This window comes from Tursiops truncatus, chromosome 3 (assembly GCF_011762595.2).
Source record: "Tursiops truncatus isolate mTurTru1 chromosome 3, mTurTru1.mat.Y, whole genome shotgun sequence".
NCBI classification, from domain to species: domain Eukaryota; kingdom Metazoa; phylum Chordata; class Mammalia; order Artiodactyla; family Delphinidae; genus Tursiops; species Tursiops truncatus.
In genome coordinates, this window is record NC_047036.1 from 82,571,635 (window position 1) to 82,588,965 (window position 17,331).

Genomic DNA, 17,331 nt, shown 5'->3' on the forward strand with positions numbered 1-17,331 from the left:
AGAGAAGGATGAATTCTAACTTTAGAAGAGTTGTTACCTATGGCGGGGGGGAGGGAGAGAAATGGGATAAAGAAGAGGTACAGAAGTCTTACAAAGTTTTATGTGTGGGGGGACCTTGAAGATGGCGGAAGAGTAAGACGCGGAGATCACCTTCCTCCCCACAGATACACCAGAAATACATCTACACGTGGAACAACTCCTACAGAACACCTACTGAACGCTTGCAGAAGACCTCAGACCTCCCAAAAGGCAAGAAAACTCCCCACGTACCTGGGTAGGGAAAAGAAAAAAGAAAAAACAGAGACAAAAAATAGGGACGGCACCTGCACCAGTGGGAGGGAGCTGTGAAGGAGGAAAAGTCCACACACTAGGAAGCCCCTTCGCGGGCGGAGACTGCAGGGGGCGGAGGGGGGAGCTTCGCAGCCGCGGAGAAGTGCACAGCAACGGGTGCGGAGGGCAAAGCGGGGAGATTCCCGCACAGAGGATCGGTGCCGACCGGCACTCACCAGCCCGAGAGGCTTGTCAGCTCACCCGCCGGGGCGGGCGGGGCTGCGAGCTGAGGCCGGAGCGCAGGGAGAGGACGGGGGTTGGCGGCTTGAACATAGCCTGAAGGGGTTAGTGCACCACGGCTAGCTGGGAGGGAGTCCGGGGAAAAGTCTGGACCTGCCGAAGAGGCAAGAGACTTTTTCTTCCCTCTTTGTTTCCTGGTGCGTGAGGAGAGGGGTTTAAGAGCACTGCTTAAAGGAGCTCCAGAGACGGGCGCGAGCCGCGGCTAAAAGCGCGAACCCCAGAGACGGGCGCGAGCCGCGGCTGAAAGCGCGGACCTCAGAGACGGGCGCGAGCCGCGGCTGAAAGCGCGGACCCCAGAGACGGGCGGGAGACGATAAGGCTGCTGCTGCCGCCACCGAGGGGCCTGTGTGCGAGCACAGGTCACTCTCCACACCCCTCTTCCGCGGAGCCTGTGCAGCCCGCCACTGCCAGGGTCCCGGGATCCAGGGACAACTTCCCCGGGAGAACGCACAGCGGGCCTCAGGCTTGTGCAAAGTCACGCCGGCCTTTGCCGCCGCAGGCCCGCCCCACACGCCATGCCCCTCCCGCCCCGCCGGCCTGAGTGCGCCAGAGACCCCGAATCAGCGGCTCCTTTAACCCCGCCCTGTCTGAGCAAAAAACAGACGCCCTCCAGCGACCTACACTCAGAGGCAGGGCCAAATCCAAAGCTGAGCCCCTGGGAGCTGTGAGAACAAAGAAGAGAAAGGGAAATCTCTCCCAGCAGCCTCAGAAGCAGCGGATTAAAGCTCCACAATCAACTTGATATACCCTGCATCTGTGGAATACCTGAATAGACAACCAATCATCCCAAATTAAGGAAGTGGACTTTAGGAGCAAGATCTATGATTTTTTTCCCTTTTCCTCTTTTTGTGAATGTATATGTGTATACTTCTGTGTGAGATCTTGTCTGTTTAGTCTTGCTTCCACCATTTGTCCTAGGGTTCTATCCGTCCATGGTTTTTTAAAAAAATTTTTTTTCTTAATAATCAATTTTAATTTTAATAACGTTATTATACTTTACCTTCGTTCTTTCTTTCTTTCTTTCTTTCCTTCCTTCCTTCCCTCCTTTAGACAACGAATCATCCCAAATTGAGGAGGTGGTCTCTGACAGCAAGATTTATGATTTTTCCCCCTTTACCTCTTTTAGTGAGGGTGTATGTGTATGCTTCTGTGTAAGATTTTGTCTGTATAGCTTTGCTTCCAACATTTGTCCGAAGGTTCTATCCGTCCCTTTTTTTTTTCTAAATAAGAATTTTTTAATTCAATAACTTTATTATACTTTATTTTATTTTTACTGTATCTTCTTTCTTTGTCTTTTTTCCTTCTTTCCCTCCTTCCTTCCTTCCTCCCTCCCTCCCTCCTTCCTTTCCTTCTTTGCTTTCTTTCTTTCTTCCTTCCTTCCTTCCCTCCTTTCCTTCTTTCTTTCCTCATACTTCTACTAATTCCCTCTACTTTTTCTCCCTTTTATTCTGAGCCGTGTGGATGAAAAGCTCTTGGTGCTCCAGCCAGGAGTCAGGGCTCTGCCTCTGAGGTAGGAGAGCCAACTTCAGGACACTGGTCAACAAGAGACCTCCCAGCTCCACATAATATCAAACGGTGAAAATCTCCCAGAGACCTCCATCTTAACACCAGCACCCAGCTTCACTCAACGACCAGCAAGCCACAGTGCTGGACAACCTATGCCAAACAACTAGCAAGAGAGGAACACAACCCCACCCATTAGCAGAGAGGCTGCCTAAAATAATAATAAGGCCACAGACACCCCAAACACACCACCAGACGTGAACCTGCCCACTAGAGACACAAGACCCAGCCTCATCCACCACAACACAGGCACTAGTCCCCTCCACCAGGAAACCTACACAACCCACTGAACCAACCTTAGCCACTGGGGACAGACATCAAAAACAGCGGGAACTACGAACCTGCAGCCTGCAAAAAGGAGACCCCAAACACAGTAAGATAAGCAAAATGAGAAGACAGAAAAACACACAGCGGATAAAGGAGCAAGATAAAAATGCACCAGACCTAACAAATGAAGAGGAAATAGGCAGCTTACCTGAAAAAGAATTCAGAATAATGATAGTAAGGATGATCCGAAATCTTGGAGATAGAATGGACAAAAGAATGGACAAAATGCAAGAATCAGTTAACAAGGACCTAGAAGAACTAAAGATGAAACAAGCAACGATGAACAACACAATAAATGAAATTAGAAGTACTCTAGATGGGATCAATAGCAGAATAACTGAGGCAGAAGAACGGATAAGTGACCTGGAAGATAAAATAGTGGAAATAACTACTGCAGAGCAGAATAAAGAGAAAAGAATGAAAAGAACTGAGGACAGTCTCAGAGACCTCTGGGACAACATTAAACGCACTGACATTCGAATTATAGGGGTTCCAGAAGAAGAAGAGAAAAAGAAAGGGACTGAGAAGATATTTGAAGAGATTATAGTTGAAAACTTCCCTAATATGGGAAAGGAAACAGTTAATCAAGTCCAGGAAGCACAGAGAGTCCCATACAGGATAAATCCAAGGAGAAATACGCCAAGACACATATTAATCAAACTGTCAAAAATTAAATACAAAGAAAGCATATTAAAAGCAGCAAGGGAAAAACAACAAATAACACATAAGGGAACCCCCATAAGGTTAACAGCTGATCTCTCAGCAGAAACCCTACAAGCCAGAAGGGAGTGGCAGGACATACTGAAAGTGATGAAGGAGAAAAACCTGCAGCCAAGACTACTCTACCCAGCAAGGATCTCATTCAGATTTGATGGAGAAATTAAAACCTTTACAGACAAGCAAAAGCTGAGAGAGTTCAGCACCACCAAACCAGCTTTACAACAAATGCTAAAGGATCTTCTCTAGGCAAGAAACACAAGAGAAGGAAAAGACCTATAATAATGAACCCAAAACAATTTAGAAAATGGGAATAGGAACATACATATCGATAATTACCTTAAATGTAAATGGACTAAATGCTCCCACCAAAAGACACAGATTAGCTGAATGGATACAAAAACAAGACCCATATATATGCTGTCTACAAGAGACCCACTTCAGACCTAGAGACACATACAGACTGAAAGTAAGGGGATGGAAAAAGATATTCCATGCAAATGGAAACCAAAAGAAAGCTGGAGTAGCAATTCTCATATCAGACAAAATAGACTTTAAAATAAGGACTATTAAAAGAGACAAAGAAGGACAGTACATAATGATCAAGGGATCGATCCAAGAAGAAGATATAACAATTGTAAATATTTATGCACCCAACACAGGAGCACCTCAATACATAAGGCAAATACTAACAGCCATAAAAGGGGAAATCGACAGTAACACATTCATAGTAGGGGACTTAAACACTCCACTTTCAGCTATGGACAGATCATCCAAAATGAAAATAAATAAGGAAACACAAGCTTTAAATGATACATTAAACAAGATGGACTTAATTGATATTTATAGGACACTCCATCCAAAAACAACAGAATACACATTCTTCTCAAGTGCTCATGGAACATTCTCCAGGATAGATCATATCTTGGGTCACAAATCAAGCCTTGGTAAATTTAAGAAAATTGAAATTGTATCAAGTATCTTTTCTGACCACAATGCCATGAGACTAGATATCAATTACAGGAAAAGATCTGTAAAAAATACAAACACATGGAGGCTAAACAATACACTACTTAATAATGAAGTGATCACTGAAGAAATCAAAGAGGACATCAAAAAATACCTAGAAACAAATGACAATGGAGACACAACGACCCAAAACTTGTGGGATGCAGCAAAAGCAGTTCTAAGGGGGAAGTTTATAGCAATACAAGCCCACCTTAAGAAGCAGGAAACATCTCGAATAAACAACCTAACCTTGCACCTCAAGCAATTAGAGAAAGAAGAACAAAAAAACCCCAAAGCTAGCAGAAGGAAAGAAATCATAAAAATCAGATCAGAAATAAATGAAAAAGAAATGAAGGAAACAATAGCAAAGATCAATAAAACTAAAAGCTGGTTCTTTGAAAAGATAAACAAAATAGATAAACCACTAGCCAGACTCATCAAGAAATAAAGGGAGAACACTCAAATCAATAGAATTAGAAATGAAAAAGGAGAGGTAACAACTGACACTGCAGAAATAAAAGAGATCATGAGAGATTACTACAAGCAACTCTATGCCAATAAAATGAACAATCTGGAAGAAATGGACAAATTCTTAGAAATGCACAACCTGGCAAGACTGAATCAGGAAGAAATAGAAAATATGAACAGACCAATCACAAGCACTGAAATTGAAACTGTGATTAAAAATCTTCCAACAAACAAAAGCCCAGGACCAGATGGCTTCACAGGCGAATTCTATCAAACATTTAGAGAAGAGCTAACACCTATCCTTCTCAAACTCTTCCAAAATATAGCAGAGGGAGGAACACTCCCAAACTCCTTCTATGAGGCCACCATCACCTTGATACCAAAACCAGACAAGGATGTCACAAAGAAAGAAAACTACAGGCCAATATCTCTGATGAACATAGATGCAAAAATCCTCAACAAAATACTAGCAAACAGAATCCAACAGCACATTAAAAGGATCATACACCATGATCAAGTGGGGTTTATTCCAGGAATGCAAGGATTCTTCAATATACGCAAATCTATCAATGTGATAAACCATATTAACAAATTGAAGAAGAAAAACCACATGATCATCTCAATAGATGCAGAGAAAGCTTTTGACAAAATTCAACACCCATTTATGATAAAAACCCTGCAGAAAGTAGGCATAGAGGGAACTTTCCTCAACATAATAAAGGCCATATATGACAATCCCACAGCCAACATCATCCTCAATGGTGAAAAACTGAAAGCATTTCCACTAAGATCAGGAAAAAGACAAGGTTGCCCACTCTCACCACTCTTATTCAACATAGTTTTGGAAGTTTTAGCCACAGCAATCAGAGAAGAAAAGGAAATAAAAGGAATCCAAATCGGAAAAGAAGAAGTAAAGCTGTCACTGTTTGCAGATGACATGATCCTATACATAGAGAATCCTAAAGATGCTACCAGAAAACTACTAGAGCTAATCAATGAATTTGGTAAAGTGGCAGGATACAAAATTAATGCACAGAAATCTCTGGCATTCCTATATACTAATGATGAAAAATCTGAAAGCGAAATCAAGAAAACACTCCCATTTACCATTGCAACAAAAAGAATAAAATATCTAGGAATAAACCTACCTAAGGAGACAAAAGACCTGTATGCAGAAAATGATAAGACACTGATGAAAGAAATTAAAGATGATACAAATAGATGGAGAGATATACCATGTTCTTGGATTGGAAGAATCAACATTGTGAAAATGACTCTACTACCCAAAGCAATCTACAGATTCAATGCAATCCCTATCAAGCTACCACTGGCATTTTTCACAGAACTAGAACAAAAAATTTTGCAATTTGTATGGAAACACAAAAGACCCCGAATAGCCAAAGCAATCTTGAGAACGAAAAAAGGAACTGGAGGAATCAGGCTCCCTGACTTCAGACTATACTACACAGCTACAGTTATCAAGACGGTATGGTACTGGCACAAAAACACGAAAGATAGATCAATGGAACAGGATAGAAAGCCCAGAGATAAACCCATGCACATATGGACACCTTATCTTTGATAAAGGTGGCAGGAATGTACAGTGGAGAAAGGACAGCCTCTTCAATAAGTGGTGCTGGGAAAACTGGACAGGTACATGTAAAAGTATGAGATTAGATCACTCCCTAACACCATACACAAAAATAAGCTCAAAATGGATTAAAGACCTAAATGTAAGGCCAGAAACTATCAAACTCTTAGAGGAAAACATAGGCAGAACACTCTATGACATAAATCACAGCAAGATCCTTTCTGACCCACCTCCTAGAGTAATGGAAATAAAAACAAAAATAAACAAATGGGACCTAATGAAACTTCAAAGCTTTTGCACAGCAAAGGAAACCATAAACGAGACCAAAAGACAACCCTCAGAATGGGACAAAATATTTGCAAATGAAGTAACCGACAAAGGATTAATCTCCAAAATTTACAAGCAGCTCATGCAGCTCAATAACAAAAAAACAAACAACCCAATCCAAAAATGGGCAGAAGACCTAAATAGACATTTCTCCAAAGAAGATATACAGACTGCCAACAAACACATGAAAGAATGCTCAACATCATTAATCATTAGAGAAATGCAAATCAAAACTACAATGAGATATCATCTCACACCAGTCAGAATGGCCATCATCAAAAAATCTAGAAACAATAAATGCTGGAGAGGGTGTGGAGAAAAGGGAACACTCTTGCACTGCTGGTGGGAATGTGAATTGGTTCAGCCACTATGGAGAACAGTATGGAGGTTCCTTAAAAAGCTACAAATAGAACTACCATATGACCCAGCAATCCCACTACTGGGCATATACCCTGAGAAAACCGAAATTCAAAAAGAGTCATGTACCAAAATGTTCATTGCAGCTCTATTTACAATAGCCCGGAGATGGAAACAACCTAAGTGCCCATCATCGGATGAATGGATAAAGAAGATGTGGCACATATATACAATGGAATATTACTCAGCCATAAAAAGAAACGAAATTGAGCCCTTTGTAATGAGGTGGATAGACCTAGAGTCTGTCATACAGAGTGAAGTAAGTCAGAAAGAAAAAGACAAATACCGTATGCTAACACATATATATGGAATTTAAGAAAAAAAAAATGTCATGAAGAACCTAGGGGTAAGGCAGGAATAAAGACGCAGACCTCCTAGAGAACGGACTTGAGGTTATGGGGAGGGGGAAGGGTGAGCTGTGACAGGGCGAGAGAAAGTCATGGACATATACACACTAACAAACGTAGTAAGGTAGATAGCTAGTTGGAAGCAGCTGCATGGCACAGGGATATTGGCTTGGTGCTTTGTGACAGCCTGGAGGGGTGGGATAGGGAGGGTGGGAGGGAGGGAGACGCAAGAGGGAAGAGATATGGGAACATATGTATATGTATAACTGATTCACTTTGTTATAAAGCAGAAACTAACATACCATTGTAAAGCAATTATACCCCAATAAAGATGTTAAAAAAAAAAAAAGTTTTATGTGTTAAAAACTAATGATGCAATGATGGCAAAGTGCTCATATTTTAAAAATTTCAGCAAGCAGACCTTAGATATTTAAAGTTTAAGCAAATGCTACTACTCCTTCTACTTTCTGCTTATTTGAAATAGTTCATAAATGCATATAAGAAAACTTTACATAAAAATTTCATAATGAGTACAAATGGAAATGTCTACCTGCAAGTGCAGTTGCTTCACTGGGTGTTAATATAAACTGATTTTCTATGTATAGAGGCAAAAATTCAGATGCTCCAATGATAATTAAATATTCTGAAGCTCTGGACAGGGATAGGTACACAAACACTGGATTCTTGATCAGAATCTGAAATAGAAATAAGTTACATGTGAATTATTTTATTTTGTTAGGTAAAGAGGAATAGATATACCCACTCGTATGTTAATGACCAATCCACAAAAAGTTTAGCTTTCTCAACCTTAACTGAAAATACATATATATGTATATAAAACTTGAAATATAAATTTAAAATTCACCAATATACACATACCATAAAAGACATGTAGTGTTTTAACCATTTTTATTTGTTATTTGATCTCCATACCACCTATAATTTTTATTTGGGGATCTGGCAGTTTGCTAGAACTGCTAGAACTAAAACATTAACCTTCAAACTAATTTCTGTATTTCCTAGATATGTATATATCTTTGAAACTATTTAGTGGTGTTTTGTATTTGTATATATTTTTTAACAAACTTAAAATTTCTTTTTCTAGCCCTAAACACAATTTCTAAAATCTAATCATTTTCTGCATATTCATTGAATTCATCTTCTGAGTGCTATTTAACATTACATAGTGTAATTCCACAGTATTTATCCACTCCCATAGGGTTAAATGCTTAGGCTGACTTCAACTTCCTACTGGCACAAACAAGGCTACATTAAACATCCCTGTGCAACCCTTAAGGAAATAGGATAGAGTGTCTTTGGAAGTATATATCCTAGAAGGGGATTGCTAGGGCATTGGAATTTGGTATACTTCATTCCATTATTTCTCCAAATCTTTTCTCCAGAATTATCAGTTTATAGTCCCACCGTAATACAAGATAGTTCCATTTTCTTCATGTAGCAACTCATACTTTCTAAAATTCATCAGATCAATATTTCTGACTTCACATCCCCTTCCAGAACTTTGCTATTCTCCAAGAAAGAGGCACTGAACTTCGAAAGGGCTTTACGACTGCCTCAGCAAAGCAAGTAATGCTGCAAGACTTCTGAGGTTGGGTCATAAAAGGATAATATGACTTCTGCTGGGAACTCTCACTCTCTCAGGACTCTGGCCTTGGAACTTGGTTACCATGTTATGAGAAAGCCCAGGCCAGATGGAGAGGCGATGTGTGGGCATTTCAGCAAACAGCCAGGATCAAAAGCTAATATCTGAGTGAACAAGTCTTCAGATGACTCCATCCCCCAGACTTAGTTCACTACAACTGACCACAAGTAGAGCTGAGAAGAGTAAGCTCTGCACAAATCACAGAATCATGGGCAATACCGATGCTCTAGTATTTTAAGCCACTAAGTTTTGGGGAGGTTTGTCATGTAGCAATAGATAACTGGCACACCCCCACATAATCACAAACACTTTAATATTGGCTGGCTTTCAAAATTTTTCCATGCTGATGAATGTACATTATTACAATGCTATATTTTGTATTTCTCTAATTTCAAATATAACTGAGCATTTCTTGATATAATTCTTAGCTATTTAGGACTGTTTTGTGTGTATGAACTGGCTATTTGTATGTTTACTAGGCTTCCTGAAATTCTTGTGTAGATTTTCCAAGAATTCCTTGTTTATTCTAAATATTAATCTCTTGTTGGATTTAGATATCTGTCGCCCACCTTTTAGCACTGTCTATAGCTTCCTTCATTGAACAGAAATCTTTGACTTAATGCAATCTAATTCATAAATTATAAGCCAATATTTGACGCTATTGGGAATCTTGTCTAACCTTTTCCTACCTCTGTGTCACAAGGTATTTCTTTCATTTTAAACATTAACTTTTTTCTAGTCACATTCCATTAACCTAGAAATCACCTTTTTGCATAATGTGAAGTAGAGAGCCAACTTCATTTCACCAAATAGAGAACGAAGTTAGTCATCACACCTATTGAACAATTATCCTTGAAGTGCCTCTTCCATCATATGACAAGTTCTTAGATACATTAATCTGTAGCTGTGTTCTTTATTCTGTTCCACTGGCCTATTTATCTGTACTGAGAAAATGCTACCTTTTTTTTTTTTCCACTACTAAGGCTTTATAGCCTGTCTTAACGTGTACTAGGATCAACACTCTTTGTTTTACCTATTTATGCCCTTATTCTGCCATAATAATTTTAGAATCAATTTGTCATTTACTAAAAAAATAAAATTCTTGCCATAGTACTGATTACATCACATTGAATTCATAGATTATTTGAGAAAGAAATCACATATATGAAAGTTGTCATTTTATTCATTAAATTGTATATCTCTCAACTTATCCTAGTCTCCTCTAATACTGTCACATAGAGTTTTAAATTTTTTCATGAAGTTCTTGAGTAGTTCTGAATTATTTATAGTTTTGTGATTACTTTTTACTTTATTATCTAATTTTAAAAATAGATACTTATGAAGTCTAATTTGAATATTTTATTTTTTTAATTTTACATTTCTTATGTTGCACATTCAGATACTGCTCAGTTAGTGGATTACACCTCTTTTAGAGGTCCTTCTAGTTCACAAATGTTGATTTATTCATAATAATTATTGAGAATTGAATATTAAGCACAGTCCTTATTCTAATGAAAGTTATAGCAATATTCCATGATGTTGTATGAAATGGAAGTCTGTATTAGATATAACAAGCAAAACAAGAAACAGAAAATCTGGTTTTTTGTCTTGGCTCTGCAACTGATTTTTGGAGCAACAATAAGCAAATCACAATCTCTACATATCTCATTTTCAGCAAGTATTATGTAATAGTAGAAAGAGCAATGGCCTGAGAGTAAAATACATGAGGTATTCTTATATTCTTAACCTCAATTCAGCCAGCTGTATATGTGTATGTGTGTGTGTGTGTGTGTGTGTGTGTGTGTGTATGTAAGTGTGTGTCCAAAGATATAAATGTCTTTGGAAAAGTTACTCATCCTCTTTAAATTACTGGTTCATCATCTGTAAAGTAGAATGATAATATCTATATTTATGGTGATTATGAGAATTGCATATATGCAATAATTTATATAATTTCTGGCACACAGTAGGTGCCCAGTAAAGAATATGCATCAGTTTGATAATTTATAAGAGTAATCACATGAGATTACTAAATTTGTTGTTTGTAAACTTTAGTTAGCCTTAAATCATTTGGAGGGCGGTTATAAAACATGTATTGCAAGGTCCTACTTCCAGAGTTTCTGATTCAGTAGGTCTGGAATGGGGCCTAAGAATTTACATTTTTAACAAATTCCCAAATGATGATGATGATGTTAATCTGAGAACCAATGCATGAGATAATTTTTGTGTTTATGCTGTTTAGGATTAAAATGAACAGACTCAGTGGCTAATTCAGTTGATGCAACTTATCATAATGTTACACAGAAAGTAAGAAAGCCCAAACACTCTCTCAGTAGCTAAACAATTCAGATCTCGTAAAGAAATAGAACCATCATTCAGAATAAGATGGCAGCCTATCTTGTCTGCTCAGTAGTGGGAGTTCCATTGCTTTATCTTGATTGCTTCAAAGGCCCAAATATTGTTTCTTTCTATCAGCTTATTGTATCTATGTCTGCTTCTATTTTGGCTACTATTCTCTCTCCATTTTCTTCTTTATCTCAATGGCCTTTGCTCATTCATTTTCTCTATGTAAATTTACCAAAGCTATGTTGCTTGAGTTCCTTCTCCTATGTATATCCTCCCCAAGAGAGAGGAACTGACTAGATTAGTTAGTTTACAGCAAGGTGTCTCTGTTGGTCATTGTTCTCAAGATATGATATTTAATAGGTTTTGGGGAAATCTAAAGATTACTGTCTTGGACTCAAGTGCTGATCCCAGATCTACTTTTGACTAGGACATTTGGAATATATCATACAGAGCAAGGCAACTAATGCACAAGGAAACACTTCTGGGCACTTTATTCAGAAAGGGACTGTGAGCATAGCAAATACTCAGAATACCATGGATTCTCTTCCAGGTGTTCCTGCTTAAAAAAAATCAACCCATTTCTTTTCTTAGATATAAAATACAGGAGGCAAAGAAGAAGGCCAGATATACAAATCGGTATCCAAGTGGTTTCATGTAGCAAAATTAGGCTTAATTCTGGTAGTTGTTGATACACAAAGGGAGAAACTGAATTAGTTCCGCACAGTAGGAGACAGTTGTGTGATCTTGCAGTACTGTGGATCTTAGCCCTAGTCCATCACGGAGTTTGTCAACAACTAGGGTCTTTACTACACCAGAGGAGGTTCATGCTGGTCTGGAACTTCAAACTAGGTTAGGTACTCCGATATGTGCTTACTTAGTTGGAGTCTGAAACAAGAGCAGGACCAACAAAATATAAAGTATTAGGTATAGAGGCCTCAGAAAAGTAGGCTGAGGTTCAGGAGAGGGATCAAGTAGCAGTGGGATACAAATGTTAATGAAGAAATCACTGTAGAGGAATGTTGCAAAGAGGAAACAGTTCCTGAAGATGGGTCATATGATGTTGCAATTAATTCTGGAAGTTTTTTCTTTCATGTGGTAGAAGCATTAATCTACTTCCTACCCTAATCCAGGTTGCATGATGGGAGACACTGATCCTGCCAGTAAAAAGGCCTTGGTGTCTATGGACAAATAGAAGGAAAACGTAAGTTGAGGAGGACACTAATAAATTTTTAACTTCTCAAGTGTCTTACCTGATTATTTAACTTCTCACCTGCTCTGGTCTTGATTCTTTATGGTACACAGCTATAATTTGCCATAGAAAATAAGTAATGGTTATCTTTTTGCTTATAGCATGTTTAAAAATGTTTCAGCTTCCCATGCTGGAATCTTACCTACTCTGCTTCTATGAACACCAATTTATTTTAAGTAAAACCTAGCAGACAACTCAGAGATTAAAACCAGTATATAATGTCCTGACATAAATACAAGTGATATATTTGATTACGTCTTCTACAATAGTAATTAATTTGCCTTCAAAGGAAAGTCAATATTTTGACTACCAATATTTGACTACCAAAATATCTAAATAATTTGGACATTATCGTCTTTGATATATTCTGTCATCTATCAGCAGTCACACAAGCAATGAAGAATAGCTCATATTCATTTGGTCCTTTATAGTCACAAAGTTCTTCCATATTATAATACTCATTGACACTTCTCTGTTCATTGGAGTCCTAGTATGTAAATGTCTTCCTGGGTAATAAGGGATGAGACAAGCATGAGATGAAGAAAAGGATGGTGAAAGTGTTGATCTCTCTGCTCCACACATTTAAAAGGAGCTTTTCCCTTATGAAATCTTATTCCTTACATGCTTGCAGCCAGTGTTAATTTCATTATTTTTTTCTTTTCCATGATTTATTTCCCTCACTTCCAAGTATTATGTTTTTGTTGTTTTAAAAAATGTTTCTAGTCCATTATATTGTTATAGCTATAGCTAAATAGATATTAAATTTATTCAGTGTTCTACTTTCTTTTCTTCAAGCTTAATCCCATTTACTTTTACAGTTACAACTTTTCACCTCATGTACATTATAACTTTATAAAAATGTTAAATATTTTGTCTCTTTTCTAGCTTTTTATCTTTTATTTTACTTATGTCTATTTTATGTATTTTAAAAGTATAAAAATTGGGGAAGAGATCAAGATAGCAGAGCAGGAGGACACTGGGTTCACATCCCCCCCACAAACACATCAAAAAATACATCTACATGTGGAACACTTCTCACTGAAAACAACTGGAGACTGGCAGAAAGACTCTTCTACAACCAAGGTTGTAAAGAACTATCCACACACAATCAAGTAGGAAGGGAGGAGAATGATCAGGTCGGGACTTACACTCCTAGGAGGGGACAGAGAAGAGGAGAGAGATTATTACGGGCTCAGACAGCCTCCCTGGAGAGTGAGGAATTTGAACCAAATATTGAGTATCCCAGCCCTGGTATTTGATAGTGGGAAGACAAGTCCCCATAGCTGGTTAGAAAACCAGTGGAACTTACATGAGAGCTGTAAGAAACTGAGACTCTACTCGTAAAGAGTGTGCACATGCTTGTTCACTCCCCAGAAAAGATGGTGGAAGCAGATTGAAACTACCTGGGGCTCTGGCTGGTTTCCTGTCACCACCCCAGTGAGTACCCCAGCCCATTTAGCTCCAGCGCAGTTCCCCACTAGGGTGAAGGTTGCCACTGTCTTGGACAGTGCACACTTGGTGAGGACATAGCCGACTTGGACCTGGCACTGCATCTGAACGGGGTGAGGGTAGCCATGACTGATACTCATGAAAGTTGGTAGATCGGGAGCTGTCTGGAACACTGACTGATGTGCAGAGACCACCTTAGCACATGCCCTGTCCCACAATGGGCACCTTCTCTGGCCCGTCTTGCTTCAGTACTGCCCTCTAGGGTGAAGGTGCCATTGCAGGGAAGGGGGAGCGCACACACCTGCAGGGAACAGAACCAGCTCAGACCCAATTCTCAGGGCTTCTCCTCCAGCACCTCAGGACCCAACCTCACCCCAGATAGGGTGAGGATGGCCACTGAGCATAGGAGAAGCCCTGGCTCACCCCTGACTGGCTCTAGCCATGCTATCTCCAGCCCCACCTCCCACCAAGGTGATGCACCCTGGCGGAATACATGACCCATGCACACTTTAGATCCAGCTCTCCCACCAAAGGCACTGGGAACACACAGACTGAACAGGGATGCTCCCACACAAGGACACCCTTTCAAGACTGGGAGAGTTAAGTGTTTTACCTAATTTCATAGACATTTAAGAGAAAGTTAAACAAAATGAGAAGACAAAAGAATTTGTTTCAAATGAAATAAAAAGAAAAAACTCTGAAAAAATAATGAAACAGAAAGAAATAATTTACCAGATAAAGATTTCAAAGCATTAGTAATAAGAATGCTAACTGAATTTGAGAAAAGAACAGATGAACACAGTGAGAATTTTGACAAGGAAATTGAAAGTATAAAAAGAATCAGTCAGAGCTGAATATGAGAACTGAAATGAAAAACACACTACAAGGAGTTAACAGCAGACTAGGGGATACAAAAGAATGCATAAATGATCTACAAGATAGAATGATGGAAATCACCCATTCAGAACAGTAAAAAGAAAAACAAATTTTAAACATGAGGACAGTTTAAGGGACCTCTGAGATTTCATCAAGCATACTATCATTTGCATTATAGGAGTCCTAGAAGGAAAAGAGAGAGAGAAAGGGGTTGAAAATGTATTTGATGAAATTATGGCTGGAAACATCCTGAACCTGAAGAAGGAAACAGATATCCAGGTACAGGAAACACAGAGAGCCTCAAAAGAGATGAACCCAAAGATATCTACACCAAGACACACAATAATTAAAATGGCAAAAGTTAAAGATAAAGAGAGAATTCTAAAGACCAGCAAGAGAAAACTAAAGAGTCACGTACAAGGAAACCCCCATAGATCTATCAGTGATTTTTCTGCAGAAACTTTGCAGGCCATAAGGGAGTGGCATGATATATTTAAACTTCTAAAAGGGAAAATCCTACAACCTAGGATACTCTACCCAGCAGGGTTATCATTCAGATTTGGGGAGAGTTAAAGAACTTTTTAGACAGAAAAAAACAAAAAGAAATCATGAATACTAAACTGACCCTAAACAAAGTGTTAAAGGGTATTCTCTAAGTGGAAAAGAAAAGATTATAACAATAAGTGAGAATTTATGAAAAAGGAAAAATCCCACTAGGAAAGGCAAATATATAGTAAAGGCTATGGGTCAACCATTTAAATAAGCTAGTATAAAGATTAAAAGGCAAAAATTGTAAAATCAACTATAATATAATAAAGAGTTATGGGATAAATATGGAAATGTAAATATGGCATCAACAACACAAAACATGTATGGGGGAGTAAAAATGTAGATCTTTTAGAATGTGTTTGAATGTAAATGGAGAACAGCTTAATACAAGTAGATAGTGTTATAGGTCAACACATATGAAGCCTGTGGTAACCACAAATCAAAAACCTACAACAGATGCACAAAAACTAGAGAGGAAGAAATACAAGTATACTGCTAAAGAAAATCATAAAACCACAAGGGAGAAAACTAAGATAAGAAGAACAGAGAAGAATTATAAAAACAACCAGAACAAGTAATGAAATGGCAATGAGTATATACCTATCAATAGTCACTTTAAATGTCATTGGGAAAATGCTCCAATCAAAAGATAAAGGTTACCTGATTGGATAGAAAAAAACAAGATCCATCTATATACTGCTTAGAAGAAACTCACTTCAGACCTAAATACACACATGGACTGAAAGTGAGGGGATGGAAAAAGATAGTTCATGCAAATGGAAATGAAAAGAAAGCTGGGGTTACAATACTCATATCAGACAAAATAGATGTTAAAACAAAGTCCAGGGCTTCCCTGGTGGCGCAGTGGTTGAGAGTCCGCCTGCCGATGCAGGGGACACGGGTTCGTGCCCCGGTCCGGGAAGATCCCACATGCCGTGGAGTGGCTGGGCCCGTGAGCCATGGCTGCTGAGCCTGCGTATCCGGAGCCTGTGCTCCACAATGGGAGAGGCCACAACAGTGAGAGGCCCGCATATCGCAAAAAAAAAAAAAAGTCCATAATAAAAGACAAAGAAGGTCATTGTATAATGACAAAGGGATCAATATAAGAAGAGGATGTAACATTCATTAACATATATGCACGTAATAGACGAGCACCTAAAAATACAAAGCAAACACTAACAGATGTAAAGGGAGAAATTAAAAATAATACAATAATAGTAGGGGATGTTAATACTCCACTTACATCAATGGACACATCATCCACACACAAAATCAATATGGAAATGGTGGTCTTACATGACACATTAGTCCAGTTGGCTTAATAGACATCCATAGGACATTCCATCCCAAAACAGCAGATACACATTCTTTTCAAGTGCAAATGGAGTGTTCTCCAGGTCAGATCAGATGTACACTACAAAGCAAGTCTCAACAAGTTTAAGAGGACAGAAATTATATTGAGTATTTTTTCTAACCACAGTGGTATGAAACTAGAAAACAATTACAGGAAAAAACATAAACTTGTGCAGACAACAAAATACTACTACAAAACCAATGGGCCAATGAAGAAATCCAAGAGGAAATCAGAAAATACCTTGAGAAAAATGAAAATAAAAAGACAAATTTCCAAAATCTGTGGGATGTGACAAAAGCAGTTCTAAGAGGGAAGTTTATAGCAATACAGTCCTACCTGAAGAAACAAGAAAAATCTCGATAACAAACAACCTAAACTACCACCTAAAGGAATTAGAAGAGCAAACAAAGCCTAAAGTCAGCAGAAGGAAGGAAATAATAATGACCAGAGAGGAAATAAATAAAATAGAAACCAAAAAATAATAGAAAAGATCAACAAAACCAAGAGCTG

The 17,331-nt window shown here is 38.6% G+C and overlaps 1 protein-coding gene across 1 annotated transcript in view; it reads right to left on the reverse strand.

Moving 5' to 3' along the window:
* SLCO6A1 (solute carrier organic anion transporter family member 6A1) overlaps positions 1–17,331 on the reverse strand; it is a 104,262-nt gene that overhangs the window by 51,591 nt on the left and 35,340 nt on the right. The window contains exon 7 of the mRNA XM_073801948.1: positions 7,886–8,030. Coding sequence (XP_073658049.1) covers positions 7,886–8,030 — 145 coding nt within the window. The remainder of the gene's footprint in view (positions 1–7,885; positions 8,031–17,331) is intronic.